This window comes from Mastigoproctus giganteus, chromosome 6, assembly GCF_048544385.1.
Source record: "Mastigoproctus giganteus isolate SK-2022 chromosome 6, ASM4854438v1, whole genome shotgun sequence".
Taxonomy (NCBI): Eukaryota; Metazoa; Arthropoda; class Arachnida; order Uropygi; family Thelyphonidae; genus Mastigoproctus; species Mastigoproctus giganteus.
Window position 1 is genome coordinate 161,425,221 of NC_143580.1, and position 23,746 is coordinate 161,448,966.

The window sequence follows — 23,746 nt, forward strand, 5'->3', positions numbered from 1 at the left end:
ACAGAAAAAAAAAAAAAAAAAATATATATATATATATATATATATATATATATATATATATAAATAAATTAAAAAAAACTGCTCCCGAGCATTTTTTTTTTAAATTATTTTACAGAATGTTGACACAGAGTTTTAATAAATTTCTAATGTTAATTAGTGAAAAAATCGCAAAATTTGATACCATGATGCAGAAATCAATATCGATGTTTACATCTATGCTTTATGTGCTATACTAACAGGCCAACTCCCACTAACTGAAATATTGTTTTCTTTGGTTGTAAAATTACTTTATTTCTACCCGTTATTCTTATTCAGAGTTTAAGGTATTTGTAAGACTTGAGGACATACAGGATTACTATCAGTAACATAAAGGGTAACTTCCTGTTTGATTTTAAGCATGAGCCTTCTCAGAATAAACCATCAATTGTTACTGTATTCCCACCACTTGCCATTATTTCCAGATGGAATACCGACAAGTACTTTCCATCCATTTGATGTAGAAAACATTCTCCACAACCCACACTGTAACGGATTACTTTACATGCAATAAATGATTAGTATCAATTGATTTTGCTAATGTTTGTGCAAAGACACCAGTTCGAAGTTTGTAATGCAGCTATCAATAGAAATATTTTCTTGAAATTTCATTAGAAGATCAAATATACATCCAGGAAACATGCTATACTGATACTGTTCTCTAAAAATAATTACAATAAAACATTTTTTTTTTTTTTTTTTAAATAAAATGTTCACTGTGGTGTTATCAGTTTTACACGAGTTTATGCCATTTCCAGTGCGGCTTCCAACAATGAATTTCCTTCATTTTGTGTTAGTAGATGCAATACACACTGAAGAAAGGAAGTACGATATTTTCGTTTTTCAAAAACAATCCGTTACAATTCTTTCGGTCATTTTTTATGCCAAGAAACAGTTACATGCATCCCCCCCTGCATCATCCGCTGTACTTTGTGGCTTACTGCTTCCTTTTCTTGCTTTCACAATACTTTTCAAAAAAATAAAATGAGAGAGGGAGATTGCAAAATTATTTCTGATACAGAAAGACACCAAAGTTATGTTTAAAATGAAAGGTTCAAAATTTATTCTGGAAGAAGAAAGAGACTGCATGTGATTCTTTTTTGTTAATGCTGACATTAGTTGCAGGATATTCCCCAGCAGTTCTCCAATTACTGTTTAACTTATTTAATAAAAAGAAAGTTTTTTATTAACTTAAATTATATACATTTGTGATTCCATACACAGATAATCAGAGTTATCTAACAATAAATTGTCTATACAAGTGAGCAAACTTTTATTTCATTAAGTAGTGAAACAGTACTAGAACAGAAGTAATATTTACAATAAATATAAGGTTCAGAACTGAGCTTTCTGATTCTTCTCATCATTATATAATACCAGGAGTTCATCCCAGTTCAGAAATATTTCTTTTCCAATTTCAATACAACCTTTGCCTTTATTTCTTTTAATTTAGCGTACTCTTTTAATGAGTGTTGTACAAGGAAGGCCTCCTTTCTACTTCACAAATAAGCTTCTCTGTGTCAAACATTGTCTTCCCCAAAGTATAATAAACAAACGAATTAAGGACAACCACCCCATTCACAGGGAGAATTTCCCCTCAGGCAATACAAACACCAAAACACCAATACAAAACATCAATAATCTCCAATGCCTCCAACAGCGTTGGCAGGCATTCAACGCCAGCTAACGTTGTCCAACTCTACATTGGAAGGACCCGTCTAGTTTGCATGCCTTTACCCTCTGCTTCCTGTAAACCTGGGCATTCGAAGGCCAACGCCACACTTTAAGCACCCATCTAATATAGCCCTTAGAGAAGCACATTTCAATAAATATTAAGCACCAAAAAAAAAAAAAAAAACATGAATTTAGTTACATCTCTAATCCTTTATAACTATCTTGTCTTTCACCTGTTTTTGCAGCCAGAATGATTTAAACTGCATGGAAATAATATGCTAAATTATTTCCATGCAGAAATAATTTGCAAAATAATATGCAAAAAATGTAACCAAAAGATGTAAGGTAAATAGCATTAAAATTTATAAGATATGTATACAAAATGAGTGTTTAAAAATCTACATAAAGCTTTAGGAGTAATGTGCTCCATTATCAACTTAAGGACAGCAGTATGGCTTATAATCAATATATATCAGGGTGGCCAACGAGTTGATCGCGATCTACCAGTCGATCACGGCTTTAAATTTTGGTCAATCACGACAATATTTAAATATACAGTCATCCCTTGTTTTGCGCAGTCAGGTATATTACCAAAATTTTATATTGCGCAAAGGGTTTCGCTACCTGCACGTTATTTTATTTTATTTTTTAACGAAGCTTCAAAAATAGGAATGAAGAGCAGATTTTGAAATTTTATTTATTTATTATTTTTTTTTTTTGCATGATTGAAGATTTCATTGAAAGAGAAACACATTTCGCCATTATAACGTAAAATACCATAGGATTCCAGCTGTAGATATTATTGCAAATACAATAAGATTGGGTTTACTACCCATTTATAATTAGACTGCACTAACAGAAAAGTGCAAATTGTTTTTGCTTTATGGTTGTGACCTCCAGAAAAAAACTTTAGAGAAATATCACAAAGGTATTCAAAACTGATTCTTATAAGGATATAACCTAACAGAGCAATAAACGGTGGGTGTTTGTCCTGTTATTTTGGAAACAACTTCCTCATTCGGGAATTCTCTTCATCAATTATCCTACATTAGCTGTTCAGACAGAATACTTTTCTGGTTCGCGCAACTTAAAGTGTTGTAATCGGTAAGCATTGCTTTTGCTGATTTAATAACTGGAAAGTACTTATATGTTAATTTAATACATTTTGATTTAAAATGAATACTACGAAAAAGAGTAAAGCGTATCATTTTCATAAAGAGTAGGAACTAGAACACTTTTTTGTATAGGTATGAGGAAGAAAAATGTTGCTGTTTTATTTGCAATGCTTCCGTGACTATACCCAAAAAAGTAAATTTAGAAAGGCACTTCAACGCACTCCGTGGTAAATACCAATCGGATTTTCCGCCAAATAGTGACCTAAGAAAAAATAAATTATAAAAGTTAAATCTAGATTATTCGCACGACAAAATTCCTTCATGACACCTAATTTACAATCTAAAGCAGTAACTGTAGCATCATTTAATGTGATTCATCTTCTTGCAAAAAAATACAAATCATTTTCTGATAGTCAATTCATGAAAGATGCATTTTTAGAAATAACAGATTCTCTTTTTGAAAATTTTAAGGATAAAAATGAAATAAGAACAAAAATGAACAAAAGTGATCTTCAAAATCTGCAGTTATTTGGAAATACTATGATGCAACACGTCGAAAAAATGAGTAAAAATGTGAACAATTGCATGCTCGTATTACTAATTGTGTGTCCCTTTCTTTACAATCGGATGAATCTACAGACGTCAGTGATACAGCCCACCTGCTCGTTTTTCTTGGTATGTTTTTTCGATGATTTTGCCACTAGAGAAGAACTGCTGGGTATGGTTTCATTAAAAGAAAGAACTAGAGGTCTTGATATCTTTAACTTATTCATTCAAACATTTTATTGAAAAAATTAAATTAAATTACCACTATTTAAGCTCGTATCAGTAACAACAGATGAAGCTAAAGCAATGACAGGGCATCTTAACGGATTCATGGCATTGTGCCAAAAGGATGATGAATTCCCAGATTTTTTGAGTTACCACTATATATCATCCACCAAATGTTAGTCAGCAAAAGATTAAATACTAAAAGTGTTATGGAATCGCTTTCGAAATCGTGAATTCCATCAGAGGAAAATCTCTTCAAAGGAGACTTTTCAGCCGACCGAGCTAGCCGGGTGGGTAAAGTACCTTACCCACCCAAAGCAACCCAAAGGTCGCAGGTTCGAATCCTGCTTCAGGCTTGGATCAGAGTAGTGCAAAAACTTTGGGCGGTGCATTATGGCCACAGAAGCCGATGCGTCAACAACTAACAAAAAAAAAAAAAAAAAAGAGACTTTTCAAAATGAAACTCGATGAAAAAGAACCAGATCTGATATTACACACAGATGTGAGGCAGCCGAGTCTGAGTAAGTTTCTACAGAGATTTAGAAATTAAAAAATTTGTTGATCAAAGGAGAGATGATTATCAGCAGCTACAAGATACGGAGTGGTTGTGTGATCTGAATTTGGAATTACAAGTAAAAAATAAAAATGTGGGTGACATTTTTATTTTTTACTTGTATTTCTGCATATAAATATCAATTTTTGGCAATGGCTAAGGATCTGAAAGAAAAAAAAATTCGATCATTTGCAAAAATATCCTGTTTTGAATTTAATAGTGAGAAATATGTTTCTGAAATTGAGAATGTTGTGAATGATTTTGAAACCAGAATCAGTGATTTTAAAACAATTGAAGACATTATTAAATATATTTCTTATCCATTTAATGTCGACTTAAATATGAAACAAATTGCAGAAAAAAAAATCACTGCGATTTTTCACATGGAGAAAATATTACTTGAAAATGAAATGATAACATTGTGAAACGATATCTTCCTAAAAGCCAGATCATCATCAGAAGACTTTTGGAAATATATTTGCCGAGAAAAGTACCCAAATGTAAAAAAAATGCAGTGAACATTTAATACCTGTTTTGGTTCCACATATCTATTGTGAATCAGCCTTTTCGTATTTGAAACAAACAAAGACGAAGAATCGCTGTGCTCTTACGGACTTGCATACAGAAGATTCTTTACGTTTGGACTTATTACAGTACATCCCCGATTTTGAAAGCTTGGCAGATGACATAAAGACACAAACTTCGCATAAATTAAAATTTTAAATATGTATGAATTTAAAATAAGAATTCTGAATTGTATTGAATTTTAAAATTTATAAACATTTTTCTTTATTTGTTGATTAACTTTTTTTAACCTTGTGCAATGAAATTTTTGAGATGGTAGATCGCAGCACATTTTGAAGGAAAAAAGTAGATCGCATCACAAATTAAGTTGGCCACCCCTGATACATATCATAATTATATACATAATCATCTAAATAAAGGTGTTGAAACAAACCACTGAGATGTGAAGGGTGACTAAAAAATGTGGGAGGGCTGGGGAAGATGTGAATAGTGATAATTACACATATAAAAAACATGGAGTGGAAGAAAGAAAAGAAAATTATAAGAAAAAAAAAGCAACTCAAGGGGATACTCAGCATTAAAGAACAAAAATTAAAGACTGATTTATTTACATGATTAACTACTCATTCCTTTTTTTCTATATGCAAGGGTTTCCCCTTCAGCCACTGATCAAATCTGACATGCAATAATTTAGAAGGTGAAATTAAAGTGATTTTTGCCTAATTAATCTCATGTTGCAACCACTATGGAAATGGGGAGGCGGTATATACCCCAAATATTGAATATTCATAGATTTCAGCTTTTACAGTTTCAGGCAAATGCAGGGAACAAACTGATAATTTATACGAGAATAAATTTTAAAAATGCTTATTAAATTTCACAAATACATTGTGGAAACAAAACTTTTATCGGTAATATTATACGTGAAATTAAGCACACATGGGCATCAACGGTCAGAAAGCCATTCAGAAGAGTGACTGCACAGTGGAAAGTAAATTTGCCAAAGCTAACATAGCATCGCATTATTTTGATTGTCTTTGTGCATTGTATGTAAATCCAATTTCTGCACTGTTATTAAATTCCAAAATTAAAATAATAAAGTAGTAATTTTAAAATACAATTAGTAATAATCAAGTATAATATCAAGAATTCACCTCAACAAGAAAAAAAAAAAAAAACACAAACTATTAATTATCAAATACCCATTACAAATAAAAGCTACATAAAAATTATAAATCAAATTCACTAACTTCTATCTTATTGGATAAAATAAAATCAATCAACTAGTACATATAAAATATTATGAAAACAAGAATATCATAAAACTTCACTCTCTAATTACTTTTCTTACTTTCGTAAGGAAGGTAGTTTAATTCTGATCATTTTTTTATCCTCAACTCCAAGTGTGTTAAAGCCTGGAAGCCTGTAAATCACAAATATGAAAATATACTTCAAATTCTTAATAACAGCCTTATAATATCAAAAACTAGTAACAGCCTGCATCAAAAACTACTAACAGTTTATTAATAGCAAGAAAGATAAAATTTTAATCTAGAAAAGAAGACAAAACAATTACAAACTAAATACTACATTACACAAAAAATCTGTAATATTATAATCAGTTAAATAGCAAATTAATAATGAGTGAAATATAGATAATTTGGCAAAAATATATTACTTTGTGCAGGATGATTCAGAATTAACAAAACCTGAAGTGCAAGTATTAATTTGACACAACTTCATGGAATTTAACACCTGATTACAATGTGGATTGCGAGTGCAGTATATCTTTTTTCTTTCAGGTTTTTGTGCAGCATATCTTTTTTTGGGTATAAGTTTTTTCTTTGGGACTGCTTAAAGGAATGGTATAACTCCAATAAAAATTTTATGGTAACTGAAATAATTCTGAAAAAAGTAAGCAAGCAGTCAACATATGGATAGTAGCATGTGTTTCAGATGACCATGGTTTAAGTCACTGTGACCACTAAACATGTAACGGTCTTGTACTGTCTATTTTATAAACTTCTCTGAACGTATGTGATAGTGTCCCAGAGTATAGAAAGAAAAAATTTATTTCAGAGGTCAGCACAGATATGCACTAGTACACACATTTGAGCTGAATGTGATTTGAGATAAGTCACGTGACTGCTAAATATGGTTAATGGTTACCGTATTTCCCCATGTATAAGACGCACCATAATTTTGGAGCCCGAAATTTGAAAAAAAATGTATTACATAAAGTTATTGAACTCATGTTTTACTCATCATAAAATTCATACAACTCCTCATTACTGTCAAAACTCCCATCCATTAGCTTGTTCTCGTCTGTGCCTGATGACAAATCACTGTCTTCATATATTGCCTCGTCCTCAGTTCCATCTATGGCATTTGAAACGCCACACTTCTTAAATGACTTGACAATGATCTCAATCTTGATATTATCCCAGGATCATTTTGCCCAGGTACAAACTTCTCCTATAGTTGGTTTCTTCACTCTTCCTGCTGGTGTCAAATTGTCCCCAGTCTTCTGGGGACAATTTGACATCAAGCCTCCAGGTATGACGGCAAGTTTTGTTTTTTGCTCTGCAGCAATCTCCGTTATGTTTTTTGATACGTGTGCCCTGAACTGATCAAGCACCAATAGGGCAGGTTTACGTAAGAGCCCACCTGGTCTCCTGCTCCAAACTTTCTCAAACCAGATCTTCATCCCATCCTGATCCATCCAACCCTTGTCGTGAACGTGGAAATTCACTCCTCGAGGAATGTCTTCTTTTGGCATTGTTTTGCATTTGAAAATCAGCATAGGAGGCAGCTTGGTTCCGTCGGCACAACAAGCTAGAACAACTGTATAACGGCTCTTTTCATGTCCACTTGTCTTCACAGTTAGTTTTCACCCCCTTCTTACCAACAGTTCTGTTACTTGGGACATCAAATTGAAGGGGGACTTCTCCCATATTTGCAATCTGTCCCAACTCAAACTGATGTATCTTCCGACATTGAATGACAAAACGATGAAATTCAAGGACATTCTGCTCATAGCTTTCAGGCATCTTTTGGGCAAGTCTGGTGCGTATATGCATGCTTCGTCCATTCAGTTTCATGAACCTGAAGCACTAATTGTGTCCGCCTTTGAAATTAGTAACTTCTTTTTCATCAGCAATTCTTCTTGCCTCAAGCTGAACCATCTTTGTGGACACAGGAATTCCAATTGCCCTTTGCTCTTCAATCCATATCTTCAATTCCTTCTCTAAATCAGGCCATTTTGCCACTTGCCTCTCATGGCCTTCTTCTGCCATGGCGTTTTCAGTAGGGTTTCTTCTTCCCATAGCCAGTCTCAGATTGTTTTCTCAGTTGGAGGAGGACCAAACTTACGTTAACAGCACGATTTCCATTCACTTTTGCAAACTGGATCACCTTTAACTTGAATTCAGAACTGTACGAAAATCTTTTCTGAGCCATTTCTGGGCAGAATGTGGCAAAACGTAACCTAATATACCGGTAACAAGTGCGAAACAATGGGCGCAAAGACAATAAGTGCAAAAAAGCGGAAAATGCAAGCAAAAAAAATCTACAACCACTGTATAAGACGCACCCAGTTTTTAGACCACAAATTTTTCGAAAAAGGGTGCGTCTTATACATGGGGATTGTTTCCTCAGTTGGAGGAGGACCAAACTTACATTCAGCAGCACGATTTCCATTCACTTTTGCACACTGGATCACTTTTAACTTGAATTCAGCACTGTACGAAAACCTTTTCTGAGCCATTTCTGGGCAGAACGTGGCAAAACGTAACCTAATATACTGGTAACAAGTGCAAAACAATGAGCGCAAAGACAACAAGTGCAAAAAAGCGGGAAATGCAAGTAAAAAATCTACAAGCACTGTATAAGTTGCACCCAGTTTTTAGACCCCAAATTTTTCGAAAAAGAATGCGCCTTATACATGGGGAAATACTGTATATTCTTATCAAAATGATTATCTGTAAACTACTATGACCTATGTGGTTCATGCTACAGTACAAACAGAACAATTTTTTATATATATTTCTGACAAGGAGAGGAGCCAGACAGGAACGAATAAAACTTATCTATCAAGACATACGAGGGTGGTTCAATAAAGAATCGCCCTGACCTAGCTGCAGTTGCTAGCCTGTCGATTCTTGACACAGGTTTTAGTCCTTCTCTACATAGCCATCCTGCAAATTTACACATTTTTCCCCATCGACAGATAAGGCTACAGATACTGTTTTTGTAGAAGTGGTGAGGTTGGTCTTTGAACCATGACTCTGTTGCAGAAATGAGTGTCTCATCATTAGGGAAGTGGGACACCCAAAGAAATGATTTGAGGGAAGGAAATAAGAAGTCTGATGGTGCAACATCGGGTGAGTAGGCTTTATGGAGCAGTATTTCATATCCACAAGTGGCCGCTTGTGTTGTTGCAATTTCAGAAGTGTGAACCTGGGGCATTGTCTTGAAGCATTCTCACACCTTTGGACAGCATGCCAAGCCTACATGTTTTGATTTTCTCCCGTGATTTTGTGAGTAAGTTGGTAAAATAGGCACCTGTAATTGTTCTACCTTTCAGCAGGTAATCAGTCATTATACCTTTCTCATCCCAAAACACCATCAGCAAGACCTTTCCTGCTGACACTTTGGACCCTTGCCTTCTTGGGGGGTTGAGGAACCATGATGTTGCCATTCCATGGACTACTTTTTACTTTCAGGGTCGAAATGGTGTATCCAACTTTCATCCTGAGTGATCAGATGAGAGAAAGTCTTCCTCATTTTTTTGGCACAGGGCTAACAACTCTTGCGATTTCTGTTGTCGATCAGCCTTCTGGAAACCAGTCAATAATCAGGGAATCCATCTTGCACTCAATTTCCATAAATGGAGTTGGTCATGAAGGATTATTTCAACAGTAAAAAAAGTAAAGTGCAGCCATTATCAACCCACTGCAGGGTGGAAGCCTCCTCAACAATTCATGCTGAGGGAAATGGACCATAATCTGCCACGCTGGTCCAGTGCGGGTTGGCAGATCGACCGTATTCAGCAGTCAGGGGCTTGAACCCCGGTCTATTCAAAGAGCGTGTGCTACTGCACTCCCGCTCCTGCCCACTCGGCTATGGAGCCCACGCTAATCTTCACCTCCTCGGACAATTCACACACAGATATCCGGCGATCTCCCATGATTAACGACTCCACTTTTCTGACCGTGCTGTCATCAATGGCTGAATGGGAACAAACTGGAATGGGCTCAGATTCTACCAATGTCCGACCACACCTAAACTGTCTATGCTAGTGCTTCCCAATGCCACAGAATGGGGCTTCATCCTTATATACAGCAGTCATCTCCTCGTGGATGTCTTTAGGAGATTTCCCCTTCAAAAACAGATACCGGATTACAGCTCTGGCTTCAACTTTGTCCATAATGCTACTTCGTCACACGTTCAGCTCTGTAAGATAAAAACAAATTAAGACACAGGGCTGAAATTTTACACCTTTGGTACAGAGATATGTATGACGCTACACACAAAATAATGACTTTGCGATATGCAGAAGTAGGATTCTTTATTGAACCACCCTTGAATGTGTAATTTAGCATGCCTTTAGTAGAGATTTGGCTTTTGTTAGAATTTGTTATTTTTGTTAATTTTAACAAAAATAAGTTTTTGTAAGGTTTGTAGTCTTAAAATCTCTGTCTGATCCGAGATTACGCATTCTTTTCGCATTTTTTTTTTAAAACGCCACAAGTTGTAATAAAAATTAACATGCGTTAGAAAAATTACCGACCTGTTCATTTTTAAAATAAAGTACTAATTAAAAAAACAAGAATTAATAGTAACAGAGTAAAATACCAAGGATTCATACCTCAACAAAGATGCTAGACATCTTTTGTAAATGTCTACCATTATTTTTAGTTTTGATTTCATAAATTACATGTTTCAGTTTGTATCTTCACTGTTTCAGTTTTAAGTGTATTAGTTGGATTACAATTTTCTGGCAGATAACATAATTCAGATTATCATTTTCCCAATGTGGACATTGACCCTGATCAACTTGTTTTCTACTGTAAGCACCCTATTAGAGAATTAGGAAAGGGTGATTTTCCTTTATCCAGAAATTCATCTCCTGTTTTTGCACAAAATGAGTCATTCGCACTTTCACTAGTCCCTGTTTACATGGTAGGTACAAGTGGTCCCTAAATCAGTTTTGTTTTAGCTCCTGTGCAAGAGGAAAAGTTGAAGTGCTTAATAATGTAGATCAGAACATTAAAAAAAGAAATTGCTTTAAAATTTGGTATCCCTGCCAGTAGTGTGTCAACCATTCTGAAAAACCATATTTTGTTTCTCAAATTGTTTAGGAAATGGGACCCAGTTGGAAGCATACGAAATTATGCCTTTATGAAGATGTAGCCATTTTTAAGTGGGCAAATTTTATTTAAGACCAAAACATGCCGATATCGGGAATAAGCAAAAAGGTTATGGATAAGAAACGTTTCTGGGGAATAAAACATTCCAAGCCAGTTCTGGGTGGCGGGACAAATTTAAAAAGTGCTATGGCTTACTCGAAAAAGTTATTTTTGTTGAAAGTGGAGATGCAATCGAAGAAGACTGTACCCACTGGAAAGAAACAGCTTTGAAAAAATTATGGAGGACTACAGGCCCAAAGACATATTCAACGTTGATAAAACAGGTCTATTTCTATGTCTGCCAAAACAAGACACTGACTTTTAAAGGTGATAAATGTTTAGGTGGTAAAAATAGTTGTTGTTGTTATTTGGTTTTTAGGAGCATTAGCAACTAAGGCCATATTGCTCTGGGGATATGCGGTGGTCATTCCCTGACCTTTCCGCATCCTCTGTATTTGGTGGCTCATGGGCTCGAACCCCGGTCTAATCAAGAAGCATGTGCTACGCACTGCTGCTCCTGCCCACCTGGCTACGGAGGCAACAGGTAAAAATAGTAAGGAGAGAATTAGTCTTGGTTGGTGCAAATATAGCTGGTAATGAAAAACTGAAGCATTTGGCAATAGGTAAAAGTAAACAACCCCAATGTTTCAAAGGAGTAAAGTCGTTAGAGTTGGACTACAACTACAACAAAAAAGCTTGGATGACAAGTGAAATTTCTGAATAGTGGATTTTAAATTTCAATAGAAATATGATGATTAAAAACAGAAAAATTGCGTTGATTATGGACAACTGCCTTGCCCACCTTTACTCGGCAATTTTGAAACTTACAAGTATGAAGCTTGTTTTCTTTACTCCGAATACTTCGTATAACCTGCAGTCAATGGACTAAGGCATTATTGAAAATTTGAAAATGCACTGCCAAAGGCGCATACCGAAAAAAAAAAAAAAAAAAAATTATACTGTGAATAGAAACCAACCAACCTACAGATTCTATTATAGATTTCCTGATATCCATGTGGACATGTGTTTATGTAAGGGGCGGCTCCCAGAATGTCAGTTCAACTCCACCTCGTATCTCTGTAAAGAATAGTATCACTACAAACGGGCGAGATATGTGAATGACATAGGTTTGTGTGTTCTATTGTAATGTTCTGGCCCCTTGGCTAACCAGAAGCATCAGTAACCTGGACAGATGATTCTGGGTACTCATCCACACCATGAGATGGTGGGCCAGTTCCAGTAGATAGGGCATCTATGGTCTCAGAGTATGAGATGATAAAAAAAAAAAAAAATCCTTCTCTGGGGTCCACTCCAGAGTGGGGGAAGGGGACTCGAAAGGAAGAGAAAGAAAATAAAAAAATATATATAATAAAAACCTAAAGGGGGGGACCCAAAAGGGAAAAAAATGATTAATAAAAATAACCGAAGGGGGGGGGGGGAAAGAGAGAGAAAGAAAAGAAGAGTAGATCTTCCAGTTGTGCAACCATTAAGAACTAAGAACAGCAGCATCAAAATACTTCGATGCCTCCAGCCAGATGGATTTTATCAACCTCGTATCACTGGAATCATACTTTTCTTTAGTTCAAACACTTCTTTAACAAATACCTGGAACATCTGAAACTTACTACAGTCTCTTAAAAATATAGCTTCTTCTCCTGGAGCTATACTCTCAAGAATTTCACGTATCGCTGTCCTAGCATTGTCATATGTTCGACAATCATATAGTATGTGCTGCCAGCCTTCCATGGCCCCGCCCCGCAAAAACAAAGGTCTGTGTTACTTAGTCCAAATGCATATAATTTCTCATTCAACGAACCATGCCCTGTTAACAAAAATGACAACTGTAAACTAGGTGTAAACCAATTGCAAACTTTTTTTATCATTGAGAAAAGTCACATTTGGAATAAACAAGTTGGTCACTCTTCCAGTAAGTATGGTATCCCATCTTGTCTGCCATAAATTGATTACTTCATACATATTTTCTTTTCGCCTCTACAGTCAGAGCAAATAACGATCTCTATACCAAAAAATTCTGCAGGAATTTTCCTCTCAACATGGTAGCAAAAACCACGATACAAGAAATGTAGATCCAAGGGTAATGCTTCGGCCAAGACCTGCAGCGTGGCAGTGGACTCCTTTCTGCACACCCTTAGAATACCAAGAAGCATGATGCGCAGTATGGAATTTAGTTTAGCCCGAAACCTAGCTATTTTAACTCTATGGAACCAGGCTCCTGCAGCATGCATAGTTATAGGAAGGAATACTGCCTTGTAATACAGAAACAGTTTTTTATGTGATAGGACCCAGTCAGACTTTGAAATTCTAATGACAGCACCAGAAAATTTCCTGATTTTATTGCTTAAATATATATAATAAGTGCTGGTGAAATGATAACTTACTATCTACAATAATTCCCAGGTATTTGGTATCAAAGACCATAGGTAACTGTACACCATTCAACTGGATCTGAGGAGGTCGATTTATATCCAAAGCTGTTTTAAATAACATCATTTTAGTTTTGTAAGGACTAACGGCAAGCTTATAACTCTGAGCCCAAGAACTTAAGTCTGTCAGCACACTACTAGCTCTCTGTTCTACGAGCGAGTGAGATCGTCCTGCAATTACAATTGTCAGATCATCTGCAAATGCCAGCAACTTACAATTAGAGAACGTATGAACCAACCAATTCTGTAAGACTAGGTTCCTGATATGCATATCAGAGTTAGTCGAAGTGTGGAATCCATATGTGACAGAAACAATGATTAAGAATTGTTTCGCAAAAGTAGGTTTTGCTAAAATGCCAATTAACAGCGATGAGAGGGATGAACTACTACAAGATATTGGGAAGAATTCCAAGATATTGAGAGGAATTCTTCCCAAGAATTCAATCTTGGGAAGAATTCCTAGCAAGGTTTGAGCAGTGGAGAAATTGTTTTTGACGAATTTTTAAGAGTTGATAACAACATCATGGTAGCTGAATATCCGATTGACTTCGACATTTGGGGAGGGGGGGTATTCAATGAACAAGTGACAACACTGATGATGAGTTGGATGAAAAAGAGATCAACAAAGGCAATTTAAACCTTCCAATCTGGCAGTTTTACAAAATAATTCTTAAAAATGTACTAATATATTGTGCGCATCATGTAAGTAGCCATTTCTTATGTCATGTATTAATAAATTAATTGTTTTGAAATGTTAGAAAATTTATTCATTCCAACTTATTTCTGATTTATTTCCCATCTTTTACTCTATTTCTGAATGTTGAATTAGAGTATTTTTCATTGTTGAAAAGGTCATATTTCCTTATAACGAAATTTCTGTTTAATGAATTTTTTCAAGTGAAGTATCAATTTCATTATATAGACGACTGTTATTAATGTGTATTTAGCATATTTGTGTTATTTATCGTCAATGCTGCCACTAGTTAATTATTCGAATACCTCACTCGGTATTCAGATACTATGACATCAATATCAACTCCTATATAATATATTTCATTATATAGACCAACGGTGGGCAAATGCGGCTCTCAGAGCCACATGCGGCTCTTCGTTGAGTTAAGTGCGGCTCCCATTGAAAATTTAAATCTGTTTTTTTTTTATTATTATTTCAGAACTTTTTTCAATGAATCTTGTTAAATTAACTAAGTAACTAATATTTTGTTATACGGATTTTATGTTATGTTTATTTTTTTTTATGTCTAGATATTTTGCTATTTTTATTTTGATTATAAATAAATCTGCGCTCATTTACACTGCTGGCACCATCAGCGGACTTGCGCAACACAACACCGGGAGTGGGTAGAAAATGTGACCAAACCTCCCATAAGAGTTTCAATTTCAAACTTTGGAATTAAATTTATTTAAATTTTTTGATAACATGACCTCAGAAAATATCAAAAAACGAAAATACGAACAAGAAAATAGAAACTTTCAAGAAGAATGGGTAGAAAATTTTGCTTTTATTGACAATAATGGAAAGTCATTGTGTCTTATTTGTAAAGTTACAATTGCAAACTACAAAGTAAGTAATTTACGTCGACATTACGAAGGAAGTCATCCCCACTTTTCAACTCAATATCCACTCAATTCAAAATTGGGAACAGAGAAACTTAAGTCCTTGCAATCTGGTCTTCATAAGCAACAAGGACTCTTGTCTTATTTTAGTCACGAAGATGACAGAGCAAACGAAGCTAGTTTTTTGATAGCTTGGAATATTGCTCGCGCCAAACGTCCATATGGAGAAGGAGAATTTATTGAAAGAAACTTGGAAGAAGTGGTTAAAGTTTTGGATCCAGATAATACAAAACTGCATAAATTGATCGCACAGGTTCCTATGTAACGCCGTACAACTGAGCGTTGTATTGGTGCAATTAGTAAAAATGTTGAAAATAGTTTGATGTGTGATTTGAAAAATTGTACAGCATTTAGTTTAGCTCTCGACGAGTCTACAGACATTCAGGACGTTCCACAATTGGCCGTTTTTGTCCGCTATGTATCTGCAGACGTAAATGTTAGACCTAGTAGTTCTTATCGAAACAACTCGTGGTATAGATGTTAGAAATGCACTTGATGAAGTGATGAACAGGTTTGAATTGCCTCGTGATAAACTTGTAAGTGTTGCGACTGACGGAGCGCCTGCAATGATAGGGTAAAACCAAGGTCTCATTGGTCTTTTAAACAACGATCCTAAAATTCCATGTTTCTTACCTCTTCACTGCATAATTCACCGCGAGCATCTCATAGCGAAGTACTTCAAATACGGAATTGTGTGGAACATTGTTTTGCAAATTGTGAATTTAGTTTGAAAAAATGCCAAAACACATTGTCAATTTAAGAACTTTTTAGAAGAGTTGCGAGTGAATGACGAAACAGATGAATTGCCCAATGATTTATCCCTATGGTGTGTTGTAAGATGGCTGTCAACTTACAATGTTTTGGGCGGTTTTGTGGAACTCCTAAATCCCATCATAACATTTACAAAAAAAAAAAAAATACCCAGAATTAGAAAATGAAACTTGGCTTTCTGACTTAATGTTCCTTACAGACATTATAGAACATTTGCAAACACTTAATTTGGCTTTACAAGGAAAGGAAAAAATTATTATTGATTTGTCACAAACTGTATTTAGTTTTGAAGCTAAACTTCGGCTTTTTGCGTACGATCTTAAGAACAAAATATTTAATCATTTTCCACGAGTAAAAGCAAATATAATTAATATCAAAGAAGAAAAGTTAGACGAATACAAAGAAAAATTGGAAGAATTGCAAGCAGATTTCAAACATAAGTTTGAAGATTTGAAATCACATTTGCATATTTTGTGAACCCATTTATTTGTGATATTATTGAAGATGGATTTCCAATTTCTGAAATAATACTTGTTGAAAAAGTGGCTGGGGAATTGGAGTTATTAGAGATGAAAGAGGATCAGGCATTGCAAATGCAGCACAAATCTACTTCTATAATTGAATTTTGGAAACTCTTGCCAGAATCAAAATATCCACATTTAAAGAAAACTACAGCGGTCTAATTTCAATTTTTGGTACAACATATTGCTGTGAATCTTTGTATTCCACAATGAAGTTCGTGAAGTCGAAATATCATTCACAGTTGACCAATCATCATCTCACTGAATTGTTGCGAACAGCTTTAACAAATTTTACGCCAAATGTCGGCGCCTCCATAGCCAGGTGGGCAGGAGCAGCAGTGCGTAGTACACGCTTCTTGATTAGACCGGGGTTCGAGCCCGTCACCACCAAATACTGAGGATGCGGAAAGTTCAGTGAATAACCACAGCCTATCTCCGGAGCAATATGGCCTTAGTTGCTAATTCTCCTAAATAATAACAACAACGCCAAATTTCAAAAATTTGACCAAAGGTCTTCGTTAAATGTTATATACTTTTAATTAATGCATTTTTATTATTAAAATTTTGAAATAATTATTTTGTATTTTCTTTCTCTTAATTATATTTTCTTATATATGTATACACTTAAGACGTGTAGAATATGTAATCATATTAATTAAATTAAATTAAATTAAATTAAATTTGAATTTGTGTATTTAATACTACGTAACTATGGTGTGGCTCTTTATAATATATGAAAAACCGGAATGCGGCTCTCATTGACCTCATGCGTGCCCACCCCTGATATAGACTGTTACCATGAGTATTTCTGCCATGTGTGTTTTTAGCATATATATATGCAAAATATCCTGTGGAATATCTTTTCAGATATTCAACAGGATATCCCTGTGCATTTTTATGCTTATGAAAATATCTATTAACTGTTGTAATAAATTTTTTAATCCTGTTTGATGTTAATTTATAAAAATTTACTTAAATTAATAATTAAAAATATATATTATAACTTCTTACAACAAATAAACTGTCAAGATAATGACTACATTAAGAAGTTTTCAATTTTCAATTAGTGATCTTTATTCCAAAAGATTTCCATGGTAGACTGAGATGTGCCAGTTACTGTGACTTCATGATATGCCAAATGGAGGGTTAATAATTCATTCTTGTCAGAATTATTAGTTGTAAACTCCTCTCAATTATATGATCATGCCAGGGCATAAAAAGAACAAATCATGGGTTGCACTGCCTCTCAAATCTTCCCAGCAGAAGATAGTTTCTAATTTTCTTTAACATTTAATGGCTGGAAGCTAAAACTAAGAAGTTTCATATACATTAGAATAAAAATTACTGCTTTGAGAGCAGCAAAGAAGGATAATTAAGACCCGTATGATGAGAAGTACTTCTAAATGTTAAGAACTGATTCTAAATGTAAAGTTATGCATTTAGAGAACAAAAATCCTGGGATCAAATATAAGCAGTGGAAAGCTAAAAGCAATTCAATATGAAAAAGATTTTGGTGTTACAATTCAATCTGACACGAAATTTTCCATGAAATATAAACACGGGTGGCTAGAAAGGTATAGTCAGATGATGCAGTTGTCCTGCCCATGATTTATGGAACCTCTGCTAGTATGGAGAAGGGCTCATTATTCCTCTATAAAGGACAATGGTTAGACTACATTTAGAATATTGCAATTCAGTTCTGAGGACTACATCAGAAAAAAGAAGAATAGGGTTCGAAGAAAGGTGAAGAGATTAGTGATGAGGACCTATCAAGGCGCATACAAAGAACTACTTAGAAATTGGGGTCTACAAAATGGCAAATAGACATCTGATTGAGGTGTATAAAGAATTGAAGTAAAATGAATGAGAAAGGTCTGTTCTACAGAGATGAAACAAGAACCCGAACACATAAATACAAAATTTCAAGGAATAACAGAAAATTAGTTGTTTTTTTTTTTTTTTGGCTAATGCTATATAAGCTTGCTTTCTTCCATCATTTGCCATTACTCCTACTAACAGAATACGTATTCTTTTCCATTTCCCATAACGTCTCCTCCAATGTGGTAGAGGCAGTGAGTATGATAAATTCAAAGCAGGATTGGATTCTTATCTTATGGGAATGGAAAAGAATATATATTCTGTTTTATTTTATTTAATTTTTCGGCTGATGCAGAAGAAAGTCCACTATCTTGCATCAATTGGCATTATACTACAGAATTCAATGTTCAGAATCTCAAACCTGGAAGCCTCAAATTCAATGAGGTCTGATAAAATCCGATTATGTGATGCCACTCGGGCATTATTCTGCCTGTCTGGCTGACAAACATTTTTTCATGAAAGTTTATTGGCTGGCCTGCTTTATTCAATAGATCATATTTCTCTTTATTTATTGAAGGAATAACTACATTCAGTTAACATATAAATTACCAAAAGGAACTGAATTTTATCTACCATGAAGCACTTTCTCCTGCTGCATCTAAAGCCTTCCCAAATGACTTCCTTACTGCCAAAGCTTATGGCAAAGGTTCCTGACGTTAATCATCCAGAACTTTCAAGGATGTTTCACGGCAATTTTTCTCAGCCTGCTGTGTCTGTTGCCAATGAAAAAGTAACATTTCAATTTTTATAAAGGGCTAAGAATATATTTAGCTTTTAGCTTCTGTTTCTATATGCATCTAAAAAAATTTCCAAATGGTATATGATTAACTTCAAATGGAGCTGTAATACAGAAGAGTCAACTGCACTGTCACAGCAACAAATAACCAAAGATGATACCCAGCTAAAAAAAAAAAGAAAGCAGAAAAGGAAACTAACAAAAAACAGAATTTATTGCACAATTCATATACATATTTTTATTCCTTACTGAATGGTTAAAAAGCATTTTTATCACTAGTGGCATAACCTGGGGGGGGAGTTCAACCCCCCTACTGTTTATCAATTTCAAACTGAGCAGATCTCTGTTTAAAAAATACAGTAGTTTACAAAATGAAAGAAACAGATTTTAATATAAATGAAATCCCTTTTTTTTTAAATAAAGTGCGGCCTTGATATATTGGGCCTCTCTTTTTACCACAATTTCAATAAACAGTGTTTCCCCAGAGCAATATAAAAACATGCAGTTTGTGGTAAAACAAATTTCACAAAAGATGATGAAAAAAGCAAATTCCATACCTCATAGTGAGATCTATTGCAGTGGTTTCAAAATATAGACAACTGACTACTGTATTCTCTTCTACAGTATATTCTCACAAATGGACAATTTCTTTTTATAAATTATTTTTTATTACTGTAGATGTTCGGTTTTTTTGCCAATCTTATCTCAATTAGAAATGCAATAAAAAATACTGTTATGTCAGTGAAATAACAACTTCACACCTGAAATTAACAATAGGAAAATGTTTCACTGAGAGGGAATATAAGAATGAGTTACCACATTTGTTAGTAACAAAGTAATAATTTTTTTTTAAACAACAAAAAATGACATCCTTTTCAAACCTATGAAATCACTTGTAGAATGTCAAAACTCCTAAAAGCATAATGCAAAGTATGCCGAGGAATGCATCTGTTAGACAAAAAACACAAAACTTGTTTTTGCACTGGCAATCTCAGCAAACACTGACATCAAAAGATTTAAAACAGTAATTCTTGTAATCCCGAAAAACACGAGTGAGATTGAGAGAGGGGCTCCATTGGAGAAGAGACCATCACGAAGTTGTGAAAAAGAAAAGGAGAAAAAGATTAAGAGCACTGGCTAGTCGGTTAAGATTGTCTGGTATTCTGGTAGATAAACAATCTGTGCGAGGTTACTAGTAATTCAAAAAACCTCAGCATCTTGACCAGCTGGGTTTGCATGACTAGGAAATGGAAGCCAGCTGGGGTTGTGAACATTAAAATCTCCTAGGAAAAAATTACCTCATTGTTAGAAAAGTTTGATTGGAAAAAGGCAAGTTTCAAAGAAAGGAAGTCAAATAGTCCCAAGTGATTAGTGGTGATGGGAGAACGATAGAGACAGCAGATGAATTTGACAGAATGAAGTGGAGATTTTAAGAAAGTGAAGACCAAGTTTCAAAGAATGTGTCAAATTCATCTGATGCCTCTATCGTTCTCCCATCCCCAAGTGATTAGTTGGGATGGAAGAACGATAGAGGCATCAGATGAATTTGACAGAATGAAGTGGAGATTTTAAACCAGTGAAGATCAAGATGCTGGTCGAGCATCTTGGTCAAGATGCTCAGAAGCCTCAGATCTTGACCAGCTGGGTCCACGTGACTAGGAAACAGAAGCCAGCTGGGGTTGTGAACATTAAAATCATCTAGGAAAAAATTACCTCACTGTTAGAAAAGTTTGATTGGAAAAAGGCAAGTTTCAAAGAAAGGAAGTCAAATAGTCCCAAGTGATTAGTGGAGAACGTCAGAGGCATCAGATGAATTTGACAGAACGAAGAGGAGATTTTAAGCCAGTGAAGATCGAAAAGAGAAAATTCCAAATTACTAAGTCTCTGGCAGGGAATATCAGAGTGGGGATATGCACAAGTACCACCTTGAAATGAAAGGAACCACAAAGCAAATAATTAGGACAACTGAGATGAGAAGTGGTTGACTCAACCAATAATTGGGATTCTGTTAGAAAAAGTATGTGGGGGCTTGGCAGATTAAGTGTAAATGGAAATCATTGGGATTGAAACTGAGACCAAGCATATTTGTGAAATAAATGAGGAAGTTTTTGGAAGGTTTATTTCTTTTTGCAGATAAGTTTGTTCTATTAGTTTGACTGCCAATGATGTGTTCAATAATAAGTAGATGGGAAGGACATGTCGTATGAATTACAGTCACTCCCTGACTTACATAATACTTACTTATGGAAATTCGACTTTATGTAAGTTTTTGCTGGCTAGTACAAACTTAAAAAAATTGAGGAAATGTATTTTGCATCCTGTAGGAATAAATGGAGGTATTGTGAAAATATCGTAATTTGAACCCAATAATGCATTGGTTTTTTTTTTTTTTTTTTTTTGGTAATTGAGGGTATAGCCTTAAAACATTGTTTTAAGATTATACCCTCAAAACGTACGAAGGTTTGGATCTTGTCATGATGCCCATCATAACCTCAAAACACAACAACGATGAAAGAGATGGGGAAATTGCCAGAGCTTTTGTTCCAGGGACTAAACATGAGTTTCATCACTTCAATCCTCCAATAAGCAAAGTGGTGGTATTGTACCAGTTGATGACAATCGTCTATCATTTGGTATTGCCTGGTAACACAGTGTCGACATTCCTCTGTGTTGTGTGGATAGAAAAAAAGTAAAGTGCAGCCATTATCAACCCACTGCAGGATGGAAGCCTCCTCAACAATTCATGCTGAGGGAAATGGACCATAATCTGCCACGCTGGTCCAGTGCGGGTTGGCAGATCGATCGTATTCAGCAGTCAGGGGCTTGAACCCCGGTCTACTCAAAGAGCGTGTGCTACTGCACTCCCGCTCCTGCCCACTCGGCTACGTGGATACTGCACCTCAACTCCTGCTTACATTGGTTCACATCTGGGGGGTCACCTCCAGTATACTAGTTGTCACATTTCAGAACTTGCAAACAAGGGTTACACTCAGGATTACTAACAGTCCCAGCATTGTGAAGGTGGGAGCAGAGGATTTGGTTGCCGCAGAATGACCAGACTTCACCAAAATTTGGTCCAATTGACTCGAGTGTCACCTGAATGTCAGTTCCAATTAGAATTTTAGACTCCTGGGTAGCAAACCCAACGACTAAAGTAAGAAGGCCAACACGAGAACCACAGCAAACTTACCAAACAAACTGGTTTGCCACTTAAACACACCTAAAAGTGTTATTGGCAGCAGCAGCAGCAGAAGTTGAGAATGATATATTGATTGACAGGTAGGCATAACAGACGATGTAATGATTAGTTTTTTCTCATTATTAAAAGCAGATTATTGGAGTTCATGAGTGTTTTCGATATTAAAAAAACCATATTACTGATTTCTTTGTAAGTTTTTAAAGTTTTATAGGATAGGTTAGGAAAAAAGAAAAAGATTTCTTTATTTTTTGCTATATTTCATAACCTGACCTTAAAGGTTAGGTTAGGAAATAATAGGAAAAGAAAGGTCCTTTATACAGTAGAACCCCGTTAAACCGGACTTGATGGGACCACACTTGACCGGACTTGATGGGACCACACTTGACCGGATTAGTGAAAGTCCAGATTAACTGGAAGCTATCTTTAACATACCAGTTTTTATTTAAAGTTACTAAATAACAAAATTTTAACTAAATTGGTTTTTACATTAAATTAATAAAACAATATTTTAAAGTAAAAATTATAAAAAATAAAAGAATATGGTAAGTAAACAAAATACTGTACGATATTCATTACAGTACAAAAATACTGTAATGAACATGATTCATCCCCCTCCCCACCACTGATTGCGTGCTACAGTGCACCATCACATTCGAGTGCAAGCGGCACTTACCACTTAGTATACATGGACTCTTTATCCCTGCTCTTCTTGTTTACAATGACGTCGTTAATATAAACTTAGCTAGGCGAGCTTATGCTCGTAAATATATCGTACAATTTGCAGAAAAACCACTCATCAGCGAGATTTTTCATAATTTCTTCCATATATTTTTTTTCGATAGTTAGAATTTTTCCCCTGACGGAAAATCCAGTCTGGATTAACAGAAAGCCGTATCATTGGGGTCCATATTAACAGGGTTCTACAATATATATATATATCATAACGCCAATGAATCACTTAACACTATGATGTTATCATCTTGTCACGCCTCTGTGTCAATCAATATATCGTTCTCAACTTATACTGCTGATACCGATAACATACACCATCTGTTTACCAAGAATGCAGGGAGAAACTGTGGTAGTGGCAAACCAGTTTTTCCAGTAGTTTTCCATGGTTCTCGTGTTGGCTTTATTTACCTTTACCAGCCCAACTTGTCATGCCTGAGAGAATGTCTGCGACAGCCTCAAGGACTAAATTCAAGCAAGAAATAGATAAACTGTTATAAACTGTTAGAGGGAATGGACAAGTGAAATGGAAAGCGATGGTTTGTTTGTTTGCTTATTTTTTCTAGCTGATGCTGTGTAAGCTTACTTCCTTGCATCATTTGCCCTCCTATGATAATTCCACTCATCATAACCCTCTCTGTCATTGTAAAAACCTGCCTCCCAGTTCTACTCTTTTCAAACTAATGCAAAAAAATAATTCATATGAGACTGTCAGAAGCCTTTTAAAAATTCACACATTTCAAAATTGT

At 35.2% G+C, this 23,746-nt stretch overlaps 1 protein-coding gene across 1 annotated transcript in view; it reads right to left on the reverse strand.

The window, feature by feature from the left end:
• The window catches only part of Parp1 (Poly-(ADP-ribose) polymerase), a 411,082-nt gene that overhangs the window by 337,801 nt on the left and 49,535 nt on the right, over positions 1-23,746 (reverse strand). The window contains exon 5 of the mRNA XM_090376325.1: positions 6,026-6,097. Coding sequence (XP_090232451.1) covers positions 6,026-6,097 — 72 coding nt within the window. The remainder of the gene's footprint in view (positions 1-6,025; positions 6,098-23,746) is intronic.